Below are 18,574 nucleotides of genomic sequence, written 5' to 3' on the forward strand. Positions count from 1 at the left end.
AAGTAATGGGGCTTCTACCACTTCCCTTGCGAAACCATTCCACAACCTGACAGGACTTATTAAGATGCCACTAACACCACCCAGGCACAATGTTCCTTTTATTATCTTCATCCCATTCCCAGTTTTACCCTTTAGCCCATCCTGAATCACCCTTCTCCCCGCATGGTGCTCACAACCTACTTAGCCATCTCTTGGGGCCCCATGTGCACTACAAAATCCACCAAGTCACTGCCAGCCCCCTTAGCCTGATTAGACATACCAGTTAACAACACAGTGAGGGGCCCTAACCACACTGCCAAAGGCTGACCCTGCTGTAATGAGCTGCTTGACCGGATTATGTTTGGCATGTAGGCTGGCCCTTTATGCAAGCTACACATATTTTTTCAAAACTTTCTCCATAAATCAATCCCACACTTTCATTGCTCTCCTTTGAACTCCTTCCAATTTGTCAATACCTGCCTGGAAAGGAGGTGCCCTGAACCAACACAGTACAGGAGGCACGGTTTCCCTAGAGCCAGGGGGAGGGAGACTCTCCCCTTCTTAACTCTGACATGCTCCCTCTGCAACCCCAAAACAGCACCAGCTTTTTGTTTTTATGCTGCTCCATCATACACTGATCTTACTGCTGCCACCCTCCCCCCTCACAAGTGTTTGTGATCATCTCTCATTCAGTTACATTTTAACTAGACTGGAAACCCGGGGCAGGAATGTTGTCTTTCCTTTGTCTGTTAAACAACATTTATAGCTCTATATAAGTAATATTAATTCGGATACCCTGCTAGAACTCTGAGCTGTTTGGATGTGATACCCTGATGGTGCCCATCTACTTATTCCCCCCCACACAGAGGGGAGTGAGAGAGAAAGAAAGGGAGATTGTAAATCAAACTGGGGACTTTGTGTGAGCTAGCAAGACACCACCTCACCATTACTGCTTAGCCTCTAACTTCCTGGTGCAGAGGAAGATCCCTGAGGAAAACCCATCAGACACATTTATGTCCTGGAATATTTTCAATTATGAGCCATAACAGAACACATTTGTTTGGCGGTGGGGAATGAGGAGTATTCCATAGCAACACATTCATTCTGCCGCAGAATTTAGGACTTGCTTCCGTACAATGTGGTCCCATGTTGCTGAGGAACCGAGGGGGCCCTGATTATATAGTGCACATCCCAAGATTAAAAGCAAACATTTGACTAAGATAAGTCTGGTGAGGGGCCTCTCTGTTCCTTCCCTGAAGGAACAGCTGGGTGTGCATGAGTTTTTGGTTTTGATCCATGCTCTGCACCGATAGTGCCTATCACACTAACGAGGCATCCAGGTGTCTTGACCTTAGGCACTACTTTCTAAACTTGTTTCTGCAAGTTTGGTCTAGTGCAAAGTTTTGTCAGCAACAAACATTTTTTGAGGTGGGTGGCAGCTCCAGTCATGGCTGGAGAATCATAGTTCAGTGCCACTCCTGTATCTCCATCCCACACAGATGTGGTGCTAAATCACTTTTATTACAGAATGATCATGATCCTCTTACTTGAGAGGACTAAATTACCTGAAGTCATCTCCATTAACAAGAGTTATGGTCCCCATTAAGCAATCATTTCCTGTAACTATCTCTGGGCTCAGCTCAATTCCCTTGGAGGGGTCACCAGTAAGAGAAGTGAATTTTATCACTAGCTATCCAAGTCTGAAGTACCCATTCCTCAGCCATAATGTCATTATGCAGCCATGTAACTTGCTACAGATTGCATTTTTTTTTTGTTCAGATTCTGGATTAAATATTTGTAGTGAAATAAAAAAAAACATACAGCCCCTATTCTCTCCAACCGTGATACGAGTGCACCTAACACAGTGTTGACTTCACAAATCTATAGGCAGCCTGAAACAATAGCTTTGGCAGGGGTGACAGCTAAATGGAGGGACCTCTCAAAAGCCTAAGGATGTTGATTCAAATGACAACATTAACTATTTAGCTGCTCATCATTTTATCAGAATCATCCAGCTAATATACTCCTCCTCTCCCCTGCTTGTTGATGCAGTGGCAAATATTGCAGTGGGGTGTAATGGAGAAGCCAATTGTCAAAGTTTGCTGAGATGAACTATGAGGAATTCAACTCTCCACCCACTACTCCCAAGTTCAAAGTCACGTTGACTCTGCCCAAAAGGGGACAGAAAAGAGAAGATACACCCCCTTCTCGAGTTCTAAATGCCTCTACTGCAAGAAACAAAGCCAACTCCCAAGCCTTTCCCAGGTGTCAAAAGCCCTGCCTGACCCCTGCCTGCCTGTCAAAACCTCTTAGAAAAACACCTGCATCAAATTAAAAATTCTGGGTAGTTTAAGATCAAAACAAACAAAGAAGCCTGTCCCAACTGGACTGGGGAGAGGGGGGAAGAAGGCGGAGGGGAACCAGCTGTATGGTTCCAAGGTCCCTGCCACAGGATAACATGCTGCACAGCACATGGAGTCTTGTTTATAACCAACACCACTGTGCAAATAACTAGTCTCATTATTTTAAGCCTCAAGTGGGCATATTTTCCTTGCTCCGTATTTGAGCCCTGTCAAAGAGGAAGGATTTACCCCGGGCAAAGCACCAGCCCAAAGGATGACCTCACATCCCTACCAGGGGGAGCAGAGTCTTTGAGAGGGAAGCAAGGCCCTGCGGGAGGGAGCTGGCTGTGGGGGCAGGGGGAGCTGCATGAGGCAGGAAAGACCAGGCAGCACAGAAGACGACCCACCAACAGAAACAACAGCACTTTCTGTCAACCTGCAGGCACTGAGATCTTTTGGCAATGAAGAGTTTTCTCTGTCAGGAGCTGCCTCCCACCAGGCACAGAGATAGGGACCCAGGCCACCCAGCCCTACAGAAAAACCCACAGAGCAGAATTACACACACAGAGAGCTCAAAACAGCCCCCTACCAAGGGTAGCCAGATACACAGACATGACAGCCAAAGAGCGAGAAGCAGTTCAGGAGACACCAAGCAAGAGGCTGAAAGAAGTTTCGAACAGCCTACGGATTATCGATGTCCTCACGCAGCACGTTCAGGGTGTAATACACCTGGCCCTGGAAATAGTAGCCATGAAGGTATTCGGTGAGAGTCTTCCTCCAGCTCACATACATCAGGTTACAGATAAACTGGTCCAAGCTTTTCAGCTGGGATGAGGCAAAGAGAGACAGAAAGAGGGGCAGGGAGAGCAATCATTTAATGATACAAATCCAAAATGAATCAGAAATAAAAAACTAAATAGCCCATTCCACATTCAGCTGTCTGCACAGGGCAGAAGGGAGTCTCAGTCCCTCCCCTTGGGCACTAAGGTCCAAGAGCAACGTTGCGAGCTGTACTCCTGGAGGAATTCTGTGCCAAAAAATTAAAAATTCTGCACACAATATTTTAATATTCTGCATATTTTATTTGTCAAAACAACAATATAAATCACAACAGTTTCAATTATTTTTTGTCATTTATTTCAAAATACCCGTCGGCAAGTATGTCTAACAATACAGACATCAAAAAAAGATCCAGGAAATGTTTTTTGACAAATAGATTCCTTATTAGGCATATTAATACAGAACTCTAAATAATAATTCATTTAAACTACAATACAGAACTGTATTTCCTTCACGCCCCAGAAACAGTGCAAAGGCTTGGGGCAGTCGGGGGTAACAGAGGAGGTAAGGGAGAGGAAAGTAAATTGTTGGGAAGGAGCCTGGGTGTTAACTTGGAGGGCTGTTGGATATGGGTAGGAAAAGTATGGAACAGGTTTTGTTGGGGGGTGAGGAGGAATTGTTAGCGAGCTTCCCCCATGCACACCCAGGCTGACCCTTAGCCTCTCCCACTCAGACACATCTGCCACATCCCCATATATTCCAGCATCCCTGTGTCCTTGCACCCCCTGTCTACATGTGTCCCTCCACCCCCACTCAGATACCCACTCCCATGTGGCTCTGTACCCCCTCCCCCTGTCCCTATGTGGCTCTGTACCCCCACTTAACCACCCTCTGTAGCTCTGCACTCCCCCATCACCATGTGGCCCTACACCTCCCTCCCCCTCACCGTGGGCCTGTTCCTCCACTCCCATTCAGCCCCTGCCCCAGTCTGTCCTCCCATACTAGCCCTTATGAGCCCCCGTCTGACTCCCCCAGCGCCCCACACTGTCTCCCTATAGCCCCTGTCTCCTGACCTGGCCTAACAGGTGCTGTGAAGAAGGCAGGCTCTTTCTCTTCCCTAGCTGGCTGGGAGCTGCTGCTGAGTTCTATCACCACAACGCCTTCTGGTGAGTAAAAGGCAGAACTGCAGAAGTTATTTTCTGCTGGGAGCTTCTGCTGTTCTTGCCCCACAGCACCCTTGTGATAAATGAAAGGGGGGAGGGAGGAAGCTCCCTTTTATGGATCCAGCCCACCAGTTAGCTATAAAATTTCTCTTAGTAGCTGTTCTCTACTTGCTTTACCTGTAAAGGGTTAAAAATCTCACTGCGATGCAAAGGTAAAAGCAAGTGAGTAGGCACCTGGCCAAAAGAGCCAATGGGAAGGCTAGAACTTTTTAAAATTGAAACAAGACTCCCCTTTGTCTGTCTGTTGTTGTTGTTCTTGGGGAGAGGCAGACAGTTATGCTGTAAGAAGCTTTGGGCCAGGTATGAAAAATCATCGGTGTCATACCTAGAAATTACTCATTTGAAATCCCAGACATGTTAGTAAACCAGGAAATGTCTAGGCAGATGCGATTAGGTTTATCTCTTTATAGCTTATGGACTCCTCTGTGCTGACCCCAAATGCTTTTGTTTTGCTTGTAACCTTTAAGTTGGACCTCAAGAACGTTATTCTTGATGCTTAATCCTTGTAAATGGTGGTTTGTTTTTTTTTTAAATCTAGCAACAGCCTGACTTTCCAGATGTATTTTCTTTCTTTTTGTTTTTAATAAAATGTACCTTTTTAAGAACAGGATTGGATTTTTGTGTCCTAAGAGGTTTGTGCACATGTTGAAATCAGCTGTTGCCACCAGCTAATTAAACCTTTGTTTTTTTTCCTCAGTTCTTCCCCGGGGTGGGGGTGAAAGGGCTTGAGGGTACCCCACAGGAAGGAATTCCCAAGTGCGCCTTCTTGGGTCCTCAAACGGGTTTTTCACTTGGGTGATGGCAGCATCTACCCATCCAAGGTCAGAGAAAAGCTGTAACCTTGGGAGTTTAATACAAGCCTGAAGTGGCCAGTATTAATTTTTACAATCCTTGCAGGCCCCCACCTTCTGTACTCAAAGTGCCAGAGGAATCAGCCTTGACAGTCCTCTGGTGGGCAAAAGGCAGAACTGCAGCAACATTTTGGCAGAAGCTTTTTCTGCATAAAAAATTTAAAATATGCATGGCTCATTAATTATGCACACATGCAGTAGTCCAGAATTCCACCAGGAGTAAAGCTGACAAGGGATCCCAGGCCATCTGGAGAACCCAGGCTTGAGAGCACATGCTTCAGCCTACGGAGGGCTCTCCTTTTTTATAGGGTCCCTCTCTGTTCCTCCCCATCCTAAGAGTGAAGACGAGGAAGCGTTACTGTCTTACCATAGGGTCCCTCTTTGCTCTCCCTAGCCCTCTAGAAGCACATGCCTCTCTTACCGTGGAATTGAGTACGATGAGTATCGCAGCAATCGCAGTCAGGGTTTTGAACCCAGAGAAGTCCTTGCTCCCCAAGACCCTGTAGTACTGGCTGGGGATCAATCCAACCTGGTAAATGACCAACTGCTCTGGGAGACAAGAAAAACAGAGGGAAAATGAAGGACTGAGGAGGCACGGTGGAGGAGTGCCAAGAAGCATGCCCCAGTGAAAGGCCTGGACTTGCACGCCTCCCCTCCGTCCCCCAGCCCAGCCCAATCCAGGCCAGCCATTCACTAGCTCACCCAACAGGGCAATGCTCAGCAGGGTCAGGAACATGAGCACATTCTGGGAGGACCATCTGGGAAACAAGATGGCCTGGATCTTCCGGAAGCGTTGCAGGAACTGTAGGTCCAGCTGGGGTTGGGGCCTGCTGAGAGAGAGAAAGAAAGAGCAGGAGAGTGAGGTTAGCAAGCAGGCACTAGACTCCTGAAGGTGCACTATGTAATCTGCCTTTTACAGAGAAGTAGCCATCTCTGCTCCACCCCACCCCAGGGCCTGCTTCCCTGGAACCAGACTCTATCAACCCTTCCTCTACCTCAATGGAGGAGCCTCACATAGAATCATAGAATATCAGGGTTGGAAGAGACCTCAGAAGGTCATCTAGTCCAACCCCCTGCTCAAAGCAGGACCAATCCCCAATTAAATCATCCCGGCCAGGGCTTTGTCAAGCCTGACCTTAAAAACTTCTAAGGAAGGAGACTCTACCACCTCCCTAGGTAACGCATTCCGGTGTTTCACCACCCTCCTAGTGAAAAAGTTTTTCCTAATATCCAACCTAAATCTCCCCCACTGCAACTTGAGACCATTACTCCTTGTCCTGTCCTCTTCTACCACTGAGAATAGTCTAGAACCATCCTCTCTGGAACCACCTCTCAGGTAGTTGAAAGCAGCTATCAAATCCCCCCTCATTCTTCTCTTCTGCAGACTAAACAATCCCAGTTCCCTCAGCCTCTCCTCATAAGTCATGTGTTCCAGACCCCTAATCATTTTTGTTGCCCTTCGCTGGACTCTCTCCAATTTATCCACATCCTTCTTGTCGTGTGGGGCCCAAAATCGAATAGAGGGGAACGATCACGTCCCTCGATCTGCTCGCTATGCCCCTACTTATACATCCCAAAATGCCATTGGCCTTCTTGGCAACAAGGGCACACTGCTGACTCATATCCAGCTTCTCGTCCACTGTCACCCCTAGATCCTTTTCCGCAGAAGTGCTGCCTAGCCATTCGGCCCCTAGTCTGTAGCTGTGCATTGAGTTCTTCCGTCCTAAGTGCAGGACCCTGCACTTATCCTTATTGAACCTCATCAGATTTCTTTTGGCCCAATCCTCCAATATGTCTAGGTCCCTCTGTATCCTATCCCTGCCCTCCAGCGTATCTACCGCTCCTCCCAGTTTAGTATCATCCGCAAATTTGCTGAGAGTGCAATCCACACCATCCTCCAGATCATTTAGGAAGATATTGAACAAAACCGGCCCCAGGACCGAACCCTGGGGCACTCCACTTGACACCGGCTGCCAACTAGACATGGAGCTATTGATCACTACCCGTTGAGCCCAACAATCTAGCCAACTTTCTACCCACCTTATAGTGCATTCATCCAGCCCATACTTCTTTAACTTGCTGACAAGTATACTGCGGGAGACCGTGTCAAAAGCTTTGCCAAAGTCAACAAACAATACATCCTCTGCTTTCCCTTCATCCACAGAACCAGTAATCTCATCATAGAAGGCGATTAGATTAGTCAGGCATGACCTTCCCTTGGTGAATCCATGCTGACTGTTCCTGATCACTTTCCTCTCATGCAAGTGCTTCAGGATTGATTCCTTGAGGACCTGCTCCATGATTTTTCCGGGGACTGAGGTGAGGCTGACTGGCCTGTAGTTCCCAGGATCCTCCTTCTTCCCTTTTTTAAAGATTGGCACCACATTAGCCTTTTTCCAGTCATCTGGGACTCCCCCCGTTCACCACAAGTTTTCAAAGATATGGCCAATGGCTCTGCAATCACAGCCGCCAATTCCTTTAGCACTCTCGGATGCAACTCGTCCGGCCCCATGGACTTGTGCACGTCCAGCTTTTCTAAATAGTCCCTAACCACCTCTTTCTCCACAGAGGGCTGGCCATCTACTCCCCATGTTGTGATGCCCAGCGCAGCAGTCTGGGAGCTGTCCTTGTTAGTGAAGACAGAGGCAAAAAAAGCATTGAGCACATTAGCTTTTTCCATATCCTCTGTCACTAGGTTGCCTCCCTCATTCAGTAAGGGGCCCACACGTTCCTTGGCTTTCTTCTTGTTGCCAACATACCTGAAGAAACCCTTCTTGTTACTCTTGACATCTCTTGCTAGCTGCAGCTCCAGGTGCGATTTGGCCCTCCTGATTTCATTCCTACATGCCCGAGCAATATTTTTATACACTTCCCTGGTCATATGTCCCAGTGACATCCCCAATGACAGTTGCAGGAGAGGCCACGGACTAGCCTCGGGGCACCAGGAGTGCAGTGATCCTCAAAATAAAGGACTCTACATGCCAAGAGAACAAACTGCAGAGCTGCCCCATGGAAGATACACCTGCTTGGTCCAAGGCCAGCAAGCCAGTCAGGGGTCAAGTGCGTTAATAAGAATTCATTAGTCAGGGATTCCACAGCAGAGCATTTGTGCTGGAGGATCCCAAAGGAAGTAGCCAAGATGGCTCTTCATGTTGGAGAATATGAATCCTTTCCTGTGCCTTCTACAGGCTGGGATAGGCTTGGCCCCACATCATGGTTCAGGCAGGATCCAGGCCTTATAATTGGATGATGAGATTGATTCCACCCACTGAGTGCGAATCAGAGAAGCTGCTGCTCCAGCATTCTAGATCTACCTCCAGCACATGCCCAAGAAGTGTGGCTATTTTACACTCTGGCAAGATGCATCTAACTTGTCCTGCCAATGAAACACCTGAACGGGGAAAAAGAGATGATGCCGTCTAGGGGAGAGGTAAAGCCCAGTTATTCACAATCCCTTGGAAAACTGGCCCACCTGACTCTTGAGTTGGATCCTAAAGTCTAACTAAAGTGCTGAGGCTAAAGCCATCTTCCTGTTCTGTTGCTCCAACAATTCCCCCATCTCTGGGTCACACTCCCTTCATTAGTTTCACATCTCCTTCTGCATCACGTTCCCATCCTGGACATCAGCCTCCAGGCTCTCTCTCAGCTCTTCCCCCAGCAACCACCTTTTGCTATCCAAAGGACACCCCACCACCACCACCCCCCATTCTCTGCCAGCTCCCCTTCCCTAGCTATCTAGGTACTTGTGTGGCCCTTATTGCTGTAATATCAGAACACACTCAGGCTCCTTTCCAGTCCCCCACAGACAGCTGAGTCAGCCCCACACCACCCTGGACTAGCCTCTGGGATCCTGGACACCACACAGCTTCCCTCTCCTCTTCCTCCCGTCCTGCTTCCAGCTATGCCCCCACCCCCTACCCCCGCCAACCAATGGAGGGCGCGTTGTCTGACGGGGGTACAGGGTATTGGCTGGCACGTGTACAGGGTATGTGGGGGGCATATTGGCTGGCGGGGGGTATGTGGGGGGGCTCCAGCCAACGTTCCTCTACCCTATACCCCACCGGCCAAAGAACCCCCACATCCCCCATACCCCCTCCAGCCAACGTGCCCCTACCCTATACCCCCACCAGCCAAAGAACCCCCACATCCCCCATACCCCCTCCAGCCAACGTGCCCCTACCCTATACCCCCACCAGCCAAAGAACCCCCACATCCCCCGTACCCCCTCCAGCCAACGTGCCCCTACCCTATACCCCCACCAGCCAAAGAACCCCCGCATCCGCCGTACCCCCACCAGCCAACGTGCCCCTACCCTATACCCCCACCAGCCAACGTGCCCCTACCCTATACCCCCACCAGCCAAAGAACCCCCACATCCCCCATACCCCCACCAGCCAACGTGCCCCTACCCTATACCCCCACCAGCCAAAGAACCCCCACATCCCCCATACCCCCACCAGCCAACGTGCCCCTACCCTATACCCCCACCAGCCAAAGAACCCCCACATCCCCCATACCCCCTCCAGCCAACGTGCCCCTACCCTATACCCCCACCAGCCAATGTGCCCCTACCCTATACCCCCACCAACCAAAGAACCCCCACATCCCCCGTACCCCCTCCAGCCAACGTGCCCCTACCCTATACCCCCACCAGCCAAAGAACCCCCACATCCCCCGTACCCCCTCCAGCCAACGTGCCCCTACCCTATACCCCCACCAGCCAAAGAACCCCCACATCCCCCATACCCCCTCCAGCCAACGTGCCCCTACCCTATACCCCCACCAGCCAACGTGCCCCTACCCTATACCCCCACCAGCCAAAGAACCCCCACATCCCCCATACCCCCTCCAGCCAACGTACCCCCATATCCCCTGCACGCCCTGCCAGAAAACACGCCCCCCACATACCTCTTACCCCCGCAAACCAGCGCGGCCCCCATATCCCTCCCCACTGCACCCCGCTCCCACTCACCGGCTGCCGGCGCTCCCCACCGTTGCGCTCCCGACAGCCATAAGCCCAGCACCCCCCGAACCGGGCCTTGCCGCCGCCGGGGCCAGAGTCCGAAAGAGACCGTCACTTCGCCAGCGTCCTACCCCGCCCCCAGCACCACGTGATGAATATTCATCACTCCTTCTGAATATTCATGAGATGCCCTTCTCAGCCCGCCCACCAATGGAACTGTAGCGTCTCTACACCACGAGGCAGACAGGCGCCGGCAGGGACCAAAGAATTCGACAGCTGAGATAGAGCAGATCCGGGAAAGGGAGGGCGCGGACGCGGTCAACATGGCGGCAGGGAAGGAAAATCCCATACGATAGACATCTCGCGAGGGGGGCTAGAAGGGCCACGAGTCCGCTGCTGCTGGTCCTTTTACACTCCCACCCAGCGGATAACAAGATACTGCAGCCCCATAAAGTCTGGAATCACCAGCACCGCTCCCTACAGCACAGCACCCCCAAGCGCCACCGTCTGCAACACTGGGGAGAGCGGTGCTAGAGGGCACAGCGACCCCTATCGAGCCACCACATGGCTCTTTGTAGCATCTGGACTTTCTTTGGGCCTCCCCTCCATTTTCCAGCCCTTCTTTTCAGAAATACATTTCCCCAGGGCTGACATAGATCAGGCTCATGCACAGATGAATTATTTAGGAAACTCTAGACATGATAAAGGAGATCTTTTTGAGTTATGGTAGAAATGTGCAGCTCTCCTAATAATATTCACAGTCAAAGATTTGCAACATAAAATTTTCTTCATTCAAATCCCTTAAAACAGTGGTTCCCAAACTGGGGTTCGTGAACCCTTGGGGTTTGTGAAATGTATCAGGGGGTTCTCAGAAAAAAATTCTGTAATGGGGGACAGAGCTGTCCCGAGGGACTCCAACCCCCGCGGGGGCCAGCAGCCCAAGCCCCGTGAGGCGCGGGGGCCGGCAGCCCGAGCTCCGTGACCATGACTTCCTGACAGAACAAGTTTAAGCTTTGTTGTATTGTAATCATGCGTTGTTTGCCTGGACTGCTCAAGACCCGAATCTTTGTGGGAGGAACTCTTGATTTGAGTTGGCTTCTTAAATACCTTCATGCTGTTTCACGTCTGGTACTCCTTGATGAAACATGTAGGATATGAGCTACAGAAGTGAAATCTTGGAAGAGTGTTGCCATTTTCATAATGTAATAAAATTAATAATGTAATGATAAATAGTGTGTAATAAGTGTAATGTCATAAAAAAACCAAATTATTTCCAAGATCACTGCTTCTATAATTTATGCTTCTATAATTTATGGAAATATTCATTTTAAGGAGGGGGTTCATGAGATTTGATATTTTTGTGAAAGGAGTTCACGGACTGTTAAAGTTTGGGAACCACTGCCTTAAAACACATCCTGCTGCCAAGCCTAGTGCTGTGAATAGTACAGCCAGAGAATATAACCCTCCTCTGGTCAATTCCACGTGAGCTGCATTGTGTTTGCACTGTGAGCCCCTTGTACAAAGATGAGCACGCAGTGATGTCACTTAAAGAACAATAAAGCAGTAGAAATATAGGGCAAGCTTACACTGATTGTCATCTTTTTATCTCTTACATTTTTCACAGCTGAGTCACTCTCTGACAACCTACAGCAGTTACATATCTTCCCAGATTTCAGAGTAGCAGCTGTGTTAGTCTGTATTCGCAAAAAGAAAAGGAGGACTTGTGGCACCTTAGAGACTAACCAATCTATCTGAGCATCAGCTTTCAGGAGCTACAGCTCACTTCATCGGACGCGCTTTCGGGAGCTACAGCTCACTTCATCGGACGCGCTTTCGGGAGCTACAGCTCACTTCATCGGACGCGCTTTCGGGAGCTACAGCTCACTTCATCGGACGCGCTTTCGGGAGCTACAGCTCACTTCATCGGATGCGCTTTCGGGAGCTACAGCTCACTGCATCGGATGCGCTTTCGGGAGCTACAGCTCACTGCATCGGATGCGCTTTCGGGAGCTACAGCTCACTTCATCGGATGCATCCGATGCAGTGAGCTGTAGCTCACGAAAGCTGATGCTCAAATAAATTGGTTAGTCTCTAAGATATCTTCCCAGAGAAACCAAAGAAATCTCCATCCAGCGCACGAGGCTAAGGTTGAGAATTTCTCCCCTCTACAAACAGTTCAAGTTACCATGAGATTAATTTAAATGTTGCCAGTCAGGAACTTCCCAGTAATAATTCCAACACCAACCCACAAACTCCTCCACCCTGATGTTCCAGCACCAGCTCCTTACACATAGGAAGTGCTTTGGCCAAACCCTATCTCCTCAAACAAAGCCCAACCAAACTCTCTGTATGAGTCAGGACCGGCACCATCAACATTATGGCTTGCCGACACAATCTGAGTCTGCTGCCGGCACAGCTCTTCTGGGGAGCTTCCCTGGCTGCACCAGTCCGGAGCCCAAAATGTCATATTAAGCCCAACATAGGGATGCTACACATTTACATTCTGGGCTGCTGCTGTCAGCAAAGCTTTCTGGTGTCTCCAGTTCAAAAATGGGCACCACCACTTGTTTCTGGGGAGCAAGGAGCCTGACCCTCCCCATGAAGATCCCCACCGACTGAGAGAAGGCCCCTGCAGGTGGCAAGCATTCCTCTCAAGTGTGCTACTGCCAGAGGGGCTGAGGAAGGGAAGGAGAACAGCAGGGTTGATGACTTGTGGGGTGGGAATAGAGGGGGGGCCTTCACAGAAGCATCCCAAGTAACCAGAACCTTTTGTGATGGCCCTGTTGCTCTTTTCAAACAGGTTTCTCTTTCCAGGGTCACACAACACGGTGCAAACAGCATACTGGCAAGCAAAGAAGACATTAGACTAATATACAGTAGGTAGGTGGTGGTTAACAGCATAATCCCATGTGTGTCCCATGATCCTGCAATGAAACCTCCTATTGTAAAGGATGAACACAAGCGGTCAGAGTGGAGGTTGGTGAAGGAGCAGAAGAGAGAGGCACAGTGAGACTGATGCGAAATGGGGAGGGTCTGTGGTAGGAAGTTGAAGTAGGTGGCAGAATAGGGTCTGTGTTGGAACCTAAGTTACCACTGACTTTCCTGGCCTTTCAGCAATCTCATCTTTAATGCTGGAGTCAGTTAAAGCTATTGTTTTTTAAATTGTATCTTAACTCTGGGTTAGGAAACCTTTTTGCTTGAGGAAAATCTGATTGTAAAGAGATTTGAGCCCCTTTGGGCTTGAGGCCCACATTTCCTCACAATCCCCCCTCACACCTGGACCTCTCTTTGTATCTCTTCTCCCACTGCGCCTTTGGGCCTTTCCTTGCACACACACAACCCCTGTGCCCAGACCATGCTCCCTTTGTCCACACACCAACCAGCCTCACTCCCCTGTCCTGTCCAATCCCTCCTTGCAGGTCACTCCTCTTGGCTGCTTCCCCACACTCCTCTCTACTCAGGCACTAGCTGGTCCTGTGCCTGATCAGTTTAAAAAGCAACAAAAAAAATCAGACTCTACATAATCAATTAAAATGCACACAATCTGCCTCCTTGCAAATATCGCTCTCCCACCTGGTTCACATCTCAGCTCCCTCCCACCACAGGCTGTTGTGATTTACAGCTTTATCAGTCATATTTAAAGGTCAAGCCCACCACCACTGTCAAACACTGAGCCCACTAGCATGGAATGTTATGGCTACTGGTTAACCATATTTCCCCAAAGCGAAAACGGGACACCGCCTGGGGCTAGCCTGAGGGTCCCCACTGCCTGCGTGGGGCCAGCTCCTGCCACTCACTCTCCCCGCCTGCGTGGGGCCAGGCCAGCCTGAGCTGCTCGCCCAAACCCTCCCTCCCCCCGCACAGTCTTTCCTGCCCCGCTAGCAGTTGCACCTGACTTTTCTGGCAAACTGGGCATTTGTCCCATTTGTTCTTGCCAACTGATGATCAAATAAATTGGTTAGTCTCTAAGGTGCCACAAGAACTCCTTTTCTTTTTGCGAATACAGACTAACACGGCTGCTACTCTGAAACCAGTATTTAAGAGGTGGCATTTGTGAGCCTTGTCATGTCAGTAATCACTGGAATTTATCTGCCTCGCTCTCCCTCCCACTAGGAAGATTAAGTGGCTTCCCAGCTGGGACAGAATATTCATGTCCGGGTTGTTATAAACTGGACTCCACTTTGAATGCTTGGAAGCCAGGGGATCTGACACACATATACATGCTGGGCTGCAATTGTCTATTCCAACCCCTTTCCCACCACCTCTTTGTCCTCCCCCTGCCTCATACAACACCTGCTGTGAGCTCCATTTAGTGTATCAGTTCCAAGAATTTCCCCAGCTCTTCCTGACACAGCCAAGATCAAGAACAAAAGAGAAACGCACCCTCTGGGCCTCTCTATCAGCTTTCTTCCCCCTCCCCCCCAGAGCCCGTGTCCAAGACAGTCGGAGCCGCTCTCAGCACTGAACATTTACATCTTTTATGACACCCTTCCCACTTCTCACACTTCTTCACTAGCAAAGGCTGTGTCCATTCCAGGACATGCCTCAGGGCAGGGCTGGGGAGTGAGTCCTGGAGTCAGACCTTCTGGGGACGCGCTGCACTGTTTACACCACAGGCCATTTCATATCCGCTGTTCTGGCGACACGCACCAAATGATCCCCTCTGCACTGCAGGGCCCCGACTGAGGGATTTGCTATTGATTCAGAAGTTAGAGAAGGAAGAGCTCTAGTTGGTCCCATACAGCTGACCCCCTCCCAGCAGTGCAACGTAATTCCCTCTGGTGTACTAAGCAGGGCTTTGGCCAGTCCAGTTCTCAATGAGCCGTGAGATAAGGCTGCCACTCCCTTCTCTGTGCAGAGCTTGACTGATCTCAGCATTCAGAAATTGCCTGAGATTCAGCCTGTATTTTCCTAGGTGTCAGTCCATCCTGTTGCTCTCAGTTATAACCCCTTGCATGCCTCCCACAATCCTCCAAACCTCCTGGTTGTTGTCCCCCCTGAGCCCAATGTTCTATACCCAAGCTAGACAGATTTAGCTCTATTCAACTTTCCTCATCAGTCAGTCTCTCAAGCCCCTGAACCATTCTTGTTGCTGCTCTCCAGCTCCTTCCAGTTTGCGGTCACAGCAGAGGCAGAGCTGTATGGACAGTGACTATACATTCTCTTTGACAGAGTGACAGTGGCTTCTTTGCAGCTAGACTGCATTGCAAGCTGCCTGTTCTCCACATTCAGTCTCTTCCAGACATTCCTACTTCCCAGGTTCCCCCTGCCGGTAGCTGGGTTTGGGATTATCTTCCTCCAGACATATCAGCAGAAGCTTTCCAAAGTTGAGTCTTGCTCTGCTGTTTCCTGCCCATGGGTCTAATCTCTAGGCCCTTTTATAGTTCTCTGTATTCCCTGGAGTTGGTAGCTGCTCACAACTCAGTGTCATCAGCAAGTGTCATAGCAGGTTGTTCAGTCCCCATTTTGGATCATTAATGAGGAAATTAAATATAATTCGGCCTATTATTGTCCCCTGCACTCCCACTCCCTTTGTCTTCCTCTTGCTCTCAAGTCTATGTGTGTAGGTTGGTGCCTGTCATCCTAGTATCTAATGACTCTGCTTCTTCTCACCCCATTCACTATGCTTGGCTTAACCTTCCTTTTCCAGAGGGCCAAGCTGCCTTATTCTCCTCTTCCAAATCTCTCCTTGTGGTTCACCGTCTACCACTAACCTCCAATCCCTACTCCTCCCAGGTCCTACTGGCAGCCCCTGTTCCTGGGAAAGGGGTAGGGAAAGGGGTAGCAAGGAGATCTTCTGGGACCCCTCCCCCCGCCCCGAAAGAAGCCCTGGACTGTGAGGCTCCTTGAGAGTTCTTGGCACAAGCATGGGAGGAAATCAGTCACCAAACTCACATCAGGTCTCCACTAACACTGGGGGTGGGGGACATTCACCAGGTCTCCACTGCGGGTAGAGTTATTATGACACAGGAAAAGCAAGGGGAAGAGCAGCCCCCATCCCCTTCCACAGAGAGCCTGCTGGGGGCTGAATGCTTTTATGTGCATGCGGGAGGGAAGGAAAGTGTGAGGGGATCAGAAGAGAAATGCTTTGATCTTGACTTTGAATCTTCAGCAGTTCCCAGAACTCCCCCTCCCCCACCACCTGCTGCCAGGAGCTTGCCCAGCATTATAGGACATGGGCTGGGATAAGCTGGTGTCTCCCGCTCCTGTCCAACAGCAGGAAACTGAGCTGTGTGCATTACAGTCACCCCTAAGGACAGCCCCCCAGAGCAGAAAACAGAGCCCAGAACCAGCGTTAAATCAGTCCATGGCACGCACCCTTTGCAAAAGCAGGGTGCGGGAGAAGGGAACCCAACTGGGCAGGTACCTTGAGCGAGGAGGGCAGGGAGCCTAAGAGTGCAGAAGCCCAGAGCATGTCATTGGAAATCAAAGGCAGAGATGAGAAAGCCATTTGGGTCCCATCTCTATTATCCCAGGGCAGGACTGTCCCTCTTGCAAATGGGCCAGTGCATTTTCTGGTCGAAATGACTCAAGCAATGGGGCCTCTCCCCTCCTGCTCACCTTCCCCTGGAGGGACAAGTCTCTCCCTGAGCCATTCTCTGAGCAAGGGTTTCCCCTTCCTTCCTTTCATTCCATTACCCTCAGTCCCTGCCCCTGGTATCACCCTAATTAGTTCCTCTCCCTCCGTAAGGGTTAACTCAGTGGTTCTCAAACTTTAGTACCAGTGACCCCTTTCACATAGCAAGCCTCTGAGTGTGACCCCTCCTTATAAATTAAACACACTTTTTTATATATTTAACATCATGATAAATGCTGGAGGCAAAGCGGGGTTTGGGGTGGAGGCTGACAGTTCGTGACCCCCCCCCCCATGTAATAACCTCATAAACCCCTGCGGGGTCCGGACCCCCAATTTGAGAAATCCCTGGGTTAACCCCTTTGATGCTAGCTGTCCCTCCCCTCTAGTCCTTACTTAGCTCAGCTACACAGATTTAGCTCATTTAATCTTTCCCCATAATTCAATTGCTCTAGTTTCTGAGCCTTTTTGTTGCTCTTCTCTGAACTCTCTCTATCTAACTCAGAGAGAGGTGCCCAGAACTGAACATAATATCCCACCAGAGCTGTACAGAGAGGGGTTCTCACCCCTCTGTCTCCTGACCTGGGGCCACTGCACTGACCCAGCTTTTGGTGCAATTTGCAAACTCCACCCTGCTTGCTGCAAACTCTTCCCACTTCCCAGGTTTCAGCTTCCCTGCAGAACAGCACATGAGTAAGAGGGGAGAAGTCAAACCATGGGAACAGATGTGCAGCACCCTCAACTCCCACAGACTTCCATGGGAATGGAGGGAGCTCAGCACCTTGCTGGACTGAGCCCTGAGAAAGGCAAAGAACAAAATCTATTCTTTAGAGAAGGGCTGAGCGACCCGAGCCCTGAATCCATTCAGATCAACTCAGGCCAAATCCAGAAGAATCACCCCAGCAGCAGCCTGACCCACCCAGAACAGAGCCTGGCTCTAGCTGTGACACACAGAAGATTGGGCAATTATACGACATCCCACAGCCCAAAATCAATCGGTCTCCTCTGTCCTCCCCTGAACAATGCTGGAGTCAATGAGTTACTTGGACTTGCTCAGCCCATGCTCCGTTCTGGAGGGTCCCCTGTATCTGATCCTGTGAGGGAAGTTGACTCTGCATTGGGGTAGGGAGAGGAGAGTGCTTTCTTCTTATTTGGGGGAGAGTGTGGAATGTGTTCAAATGTGCCCCCCTTCCCCTTTTCAGGCGCTATCAGAGTCATCACATTCCAGTGACGCAGCTACAAATACCCCTCCTTGAACAAGAACCCAGCTCTACGCCCTGCGGACACTCCTCCCCCATTTCAAAAACACCAGGGAGAGTTACAAATGTCTATTGAAAACTGGACCAGTTTTCTGCACAGAAATGCATGTGCCGATGGCTTAGAGCAGACAGGCCTGACTTACAACATGGCAGAGAACCCAGCATGAGAAACTGAGCCCAGCTGGATTCTGCGCCCCCTGCCCCAGGGCTTGTTTGAGAAGGACGGGCTGCAGCAGGCAGGTTAAAGCACAACAGCTAAACCACAAATGTCTCCATGACCTACAGAAAAAAAATCCAGCCTCCTCAGAACCAAGTAACAGAGAGCAATGGTGTCTCCCGCTGACCTGGCCCAGGGAACAGGCGGCACCAAGCACAGAAAAACACTAACTACTTGTTTATATGCTGCAAGCCTGTGTGTGCAGTGATCTGCATAACAGAACTGCTCAGGGGTGTCTCTTTGTGTGCTTTCCAGCCCCCATGTTAATCACTGATCCAGCTGACTCTGGATTTACCAGTGTCCCAGGCCTGTGAGCGCAGCCTTGCAAATAAGACCAAAAAGTTACAAAGAGAAGGGTGCAGGAAAACATTGTTAGAGTGTCTGTG

General features: G+C 50.0%; 1 protein-coding gene across 7 annotated transcripts in view; it reads right to left on the reverse strand.

Annotated features, from left to right (window-relative positions):
• ABCD4 (ATP binding cassette subfamily D member 4) overlaps window positions 1–10,440 on the reverse strand; it is a 34,459-nt gene extending 24,019 nt beyond the window's left edge. Inside the window, exons 1-4 of one of the 7 annotated variants that reach the window (XM_084630971.1) lie at window positions 7,216–7,490; window positions 5,878–6,005; window positions 5,597–5,724; window positions 3,007–3,146 (exon numbers count right to left, since the gene is read on the reverse strand). In XM_084630971.1, coding sequence (XP_084487097.1) covers window positions 3,007–3,146; window positions 5,597–5,724; window positions 5,878–6,005; window positions 7,216–7,475 — 656 coding nt within the window. In that variant the 5' untranslated portion in view covers window positions 7,476–7,490. Of the gene's footprint in view, window positions 1–2,910; window positions 3,147–5,596; window positions 5,725–5,877; window positions 6,007–7,215; window positions 7,507–10,147 lie in introns of those variants that run through there. The other 6 variants (XM_084630973.1, XM_084630972.1, XM_084630970.1 and 3 more) reach the window with 6 other exon arrangements.
• Window positions 10,441–18,574: the final 8,134 nt, after the last annotated feature.

Source organism: Lepidochelys olivacea, assembly GCF_965140295.1.
Source record: "Lepidochelys olivacea isolate rLepOli2 genome assembly, chromosome: 6".
Classification (NCBI taxonomy): Eukaryota; Metazoa; Chordata; order Testudines; family Cheloniidae; genus Lepidochelys; species Lepidochelys olivacea.